Raw genomic sequence first — 4,968 nt, 5'->3', positions numbered from 1 at the left:
AATTGAGCATGAATCCTCTACTAATAATGGCCGAGCCCATTCTCTGGTTGTTGTTCATTTCAGCTCTCTTCTGCTGCCCAGCATCAACATCAACACTCATTTTATTTGGTCTGGCCCTCGAATCGGTCCTGCACTACATGGCCCACCGAAGTCATTGGCCTCCTCTTCGTCACCCGATGCTGCGATACCGAAATCGAAGCCTTCTTTTCCTCTTATCACTTCTCCTCCTCTTTGTCCTCATTCTCAATGTGGCCGTGCTGATTGAGCGGTCGTTGTACAATAACAGTAATGAAAACTTACAAAGCAGCAGCTCATCATCATCCTCTTTGGTCCATCTGCTGGAAATTAAAGAAAAGGAAGAGGAAGAAAAGTTTAGAAGATTGAGAGGAAGTTCTCCTGAAAGAGGAGGAAGTGGGTTGACCTGGTACAAAGTGGGCTGGTCGGTGAACATCACCGCAAATCCTCTTGCAAAGCCGTGGTTTATGAAAAACGGTACAGTGAGACCGTCGAGCAGCTACGTGACCGGAAGTTACGCTCTCTGGCCCGAGGATGTCCGCCTTGATAAACATTCCTTTTCATTTTCTTCATCCGATCCTCGACTTGATCGAATAGTCAACCAGCTGATGTACTTTCCTCGAGGTTATCGTCCTGAAAGCTATCAACCTCGAGGTACTCTTCCTCTGAAAAAGATTCTTCTTTATTTTGGAAAGGGGAACTGGGGCGACGCTGGGCTGAAGCTCGGACAAGGCCGTTTCCTCGATGACCACTGTCCGGTCAGCAGCTGTTCGCTGGTGGACGACGTTGAGGCCATTTCCGAGGTTGATGCGGTGATCTTCAAGGACCGATTTAGTTGGCCACGATTCGGCAGACCTTTAGGTCAACTGTGGATCCTCTTTCTCCTTGAGGGACCTAGGCATACGCAGCTGTTTAGCAGCATCCAGGAGAATACCTTCAACTGGACGGCCACCTATCGGCATGACTCGGACCTGGTGACGCCCTACGAGAAGTTTGTCACCTATGAATCGCTTTATGGAGGTGGTGGTGATGAGGGTGATGATGAAGGTGATTCAATGCCGGAAAACGTCGACCTTTTCCGCTCGGTAATGCTCAGCGATGGTGGTGATAATAATGTGGTGAAGGTAAGTGATTGAAGGAATCAAAGTTATTTTTTGTACAAATTTTTTACTTTGTTTCTAATTTTTAGCCAAGAAATTACGCCGAGGGCAAGACTAAAAAGGTGGTAAGTGTACTTACTTTTGTAAAAAATCTTCTCCTTGAAAAACTTATCAACAAACTTGTCATCTTTTCTAGGCAATCTTTATCAGCAACTGCGCCGCTCAAAATAAACGGCTAGAGTACACTCGAGAGCTCTCAAAACACATTGAGGTGGACATCTACGGGAACTGCGGCAAGTTGAAATGTCCACGTAGCAAACCGGAAGAGTGCTTTGCAATGCTAAATCGGGACTACAAGTTTTACCTCGCCTTTGAGAACTCCAACTGTCGGGACTGTAAGTCCTTTGAAGATTTTTTCTATTTCAAAAACTTCTTTTAAACTCCTTTTTTCTTTTCCTGTAGACATCACCGAAAAGTTCTTCGTCAACAGCCTCGGCCACAACTCCGACTCGCTCAACATTGTCCCCGTGGTAATGGGCGGAAGTCAGGAGGACTACCGCCGATCCGCCCCCGCCCACTCCTTCATCCACGTCGACGACTTCCGGTCGCCGGCCCTGCTCGCCCGGTACCTCAGCTACCTCGACGGCAACGACACCGCCTACAGCGAGTTCTTTGACTGGAAGAGTTTCGACCGGGGGCCCAGGACCGGGGAGTTTATCAACACCTATTTTTGGTGCCGCCTCTGTGCGCTGCTTCACGCCCCGCCGGTGCACCGGAAGTCGACGGTCAGCTATAAAAGCATGGCGCAGTGGTGGGCGCCCAAGGGCGTCTGCTTGAAGGGATTTAGCAGGTGGCCTGAGTAAAATTGAAAAAGAAAGAAAGGATGTCACCTTTTGTCCATGATCTTCTACTTTTCCTTCTGATCTTGACCTATTGTTCTTCTATTTCCACTACTTTCCTCGCTCAAGTGTCCTTAAAAAATGCCCAGCCTGGTCTTTCATCTCTCAAAGTTCTTTTACTTCATTTCCTTATTGCCTAATTTGATTGCTGAAATTGTACTTTTAAGTTTCTTTCTCTTTTCTTCTTTCTTTCTAATTAGCCACTTTTCAGTTGATTATGTACATAATTAAGTTAATAAAGAAGGTGCTACTCAGCTACTACTAATTAGACAAAAATGAATTGATCTTCAGGCGCAGCTAACTGATGATAAGCACATCAAGAGTATTTTTGACTCTCTGGGCATTAATTTCTCAATTAGCACAGCGACTTGTGGTTTTTAGAAAACATTTCCTTCAAATCAGATTAGAAACTTTCAACAAGATAAAAACAAATCTTTTGAAAATTGCAAAAAAACTGTAATAAAACTTCACAAAAAATGAGCACATGATCAGCAGATAAGTACAAAATTTTCTAAAAAAATTTTCATTTTTTCATCTTCAAGATCTCCGAATAAAAAAGTACAGCGCCACCAGACCGAAACCGAGCGTCGTCACTACATTGGTCAGACAGCCATGGGCGACCCTAAGGTGGGCCAGGGTCCATCCTCTTAACATCACATTCCTCAGCGACTCAACGGGCATGCTAATGGGCGTCAGACTGAGGATGGTGCTTATCAGCGGGTCAAAGCTGATGATGGGAAACACAGCTCCGCTGGTGAACAGCTGACTGAGGGTGATGGAGAGGGCGATGAAGAAGGCGGAGAAGTTCTCTCGGCAGACGGCGGAGATTAAAAGTCCTAAATAAAGAGGAGTAAAATTATCAAAATCTTATCAAAATCTTATCAATAGCTTCTTACCAGTCATAATACTACTCGCCGACTGCAGCAGCGCCAGCAGAAAGCACAACCAGTAGGAGCCAAAATTAGGTATCCCATACCAGGCAAAGCCAACGAGGAACATCGCTCCAATTTGCCCAAAACTAAAGAGGAAGTTGGTGACAAAGTGCGAGGCAAAGAGCAGCCAGTGCCGGGCTCCAGCCACTATTGTACGGTCGAAAAACCCGTCCTTCCTCTCCTCAATCAGCAGCTGAGAACTTAGAGTAACTTGAGAGAGGTACAGGAAGGCGATCATGTACCCGGAAAGGAGGAAGTCGGGAGTTTCCGTTCCCGCTGCGTAGACCACTTCCTGTACGACCACAGGCTGGGCCACGGTCAGCTCTCCGTGGTCGGAAACTACCTGATTAAGGAGTTCCCAGCTGGCAAAACGGAGCATATCTGCCAGCGGTTGAGCGTAGAACATGTTCGAATTGTCGAGATACAGTTTCATGCTGCTGCGGGCGAGGGTTCGATTGCTGAGCGGAATGAAGTTGCCCTGGCGGTGGAGTTCACCCTCACCTTCTTCTTCTTCTTCTTCACCCTCCTCCTCATCCTCATCATCAAAATCGTAGTCCTTGTGTTTGTTTCTTCTTTTGCTTCTTTGGGCTCTTTTGGGTGATCTGGTGGTGGAGTTTGATTTTCTGATGATAGTTTTTGGCGTTGTGATGAAAGTTTGAGTTGTTGTTGTTGTTTCTAGAAAGAGGTCCTCAGGAGCTGTAACGGTTGTTGTGGGTGACATTCTTATCTCCTCCATTGTTGTTGTGGAGTTCTCCTCTTCAGAGGTAGTTGCGGTGGCAAAAGGAGAAGTGGTGGTGGACATTGTCCTGATCAGCGAGCTCTTTGCCAGCTCATTGAGGCTCTCATCAACACCGTCACCACCACCTCCTTCTTCAAGTACATCCTCATCACCACCACCACCTTCATCACCACCTTCACCTTCCTCCTCTTCTTCCTCTTTCTTTTTGACAATCGAGGCTAGGGCCCGTTTGGTGAGCGCCTCAGAGAACTCTTTTTCGAACCAAAGGGCAGCCACTGCTTGGCCTCTTTCAACGGCCTGTACAGCGTCTTCAAGGGAATGGTACTGCTGATATTTGATATGGTGAACTTGGAAGCTCTTTGAGAGGCGTTGCATCTCCTCGCTGTACCGCTGCAGAGCTGATCCTTTGAGATCCTCGTTGAAAACGGCGGTGGGCAGCTGATAAAAGTGATAATGATAAGTTTTGAGCCTTTTTTAGTCGTTGATAATATGATCTTACCATAATCTTGTCCACCTTGAAGGTGATGCACATCAGCAGTGTGCAGAAGATGGGCGAAAAGAGCATTATCGTGGTCAGCTTTGAGTTGAGGAATTTTTGAAGATTTCGACGAACAAGAATAAAGAGAATCCACAAAAGAGAATAACTATTTGAGGTGTACTGATGAAGTTGTGGAGGTTGCTGCTGCTGCTGCTGATAAGGATAAGGATCTTTTGAAACTTTTGAATTGCTGAAACTGGTCTCGGCAATTTCCAGCCCCATCATCTTTTGCTGCTGGTGATTTTCAGCTGTGACTAGACTATCAACTTTTTGAGGCGTTTGGGAGCTTGGAGGTTTATCATCGTAGGCGAGAAAGTTGACAATGTTTTGCTGATAAGTTTGTGCCCGTTTCTGCACCGAGGACTCCGCCGTCAGCGTCTTATCAGTGCAGATCTTGATGAAGATCGTCTCGAGATTGGTCTCAGCGTACTTTAGGTACAGGGATTGAGGGGTCTAAAAAATCCTAAATTACTTAAACTCCTAAAAAACTCCAACAAAAAAAACTTCCTTACCCCCTCTTCAATCAGCCGCCCATTCCTCATCATGGCAACGTGGTGCGCCAAACTAGCCTCCAAAATGTAGTGGGTCACAATGATCACTGTCAGGCCATGATGGTCAACTTGGCGATGAAGAAAGGACCAGATCTGATCTCCTAAAAGAGGATCAGTCCCAACTGTCGGTTCATCGAGGATTGCCAAGCGAGGTGAGTGAAGAAAAACGAGGGCCAATGATAAGGCTTTTTGTT

The 4,968-nt window shown here is 46.3% G+C and overlaps 1 protein-coding gene across 1 annotated transcript; it reads left to right on the top strand.

Annotated features, from left to right (window-relative positions):
• Positions 1-710: 710 nt before the first annotated feature.
• LOC108381124 (glycoprotein 3-alpha-L-fucosyltransferase A-like) lies at positions 711-1,978 on the top strand (the record flags this gene model as incomplete). Its single annotated transcript, XM_017637531.1, has 4 exons — positions 711-1,139; positions 1,205-1,240; positions 1,312-1,510; positions 1,578-1,978. Coding segments are annotated over 4 exons (1,065 nt in total), but the record flags the coding sequence as incomplete, so codon positions are not given.
• Between the last annotated feature and the right edge of the window lie 2,990 nt (positions 1,979-4,968).

This window comes from Rhagoletis zephyria, unplaced genomic scaffold, assembly GCF_001687245.7.
Source record: "Rhagoletis zephyria isolate East Lansing unplaced genomic scaffold, Rhagoletis_zephyria_1.1 Rzeph_scaffold_21487, whole genome shotgun sequence".
NCBI lineage: Eukaryota > Metazoa > Arthropoda > Insecta > Diptera > Tephritidae > Rhagoletis > Rhagoletis zephyria.
This window is presented reverse-complemented; position numbering and strand designations above follow the sequence as displayed.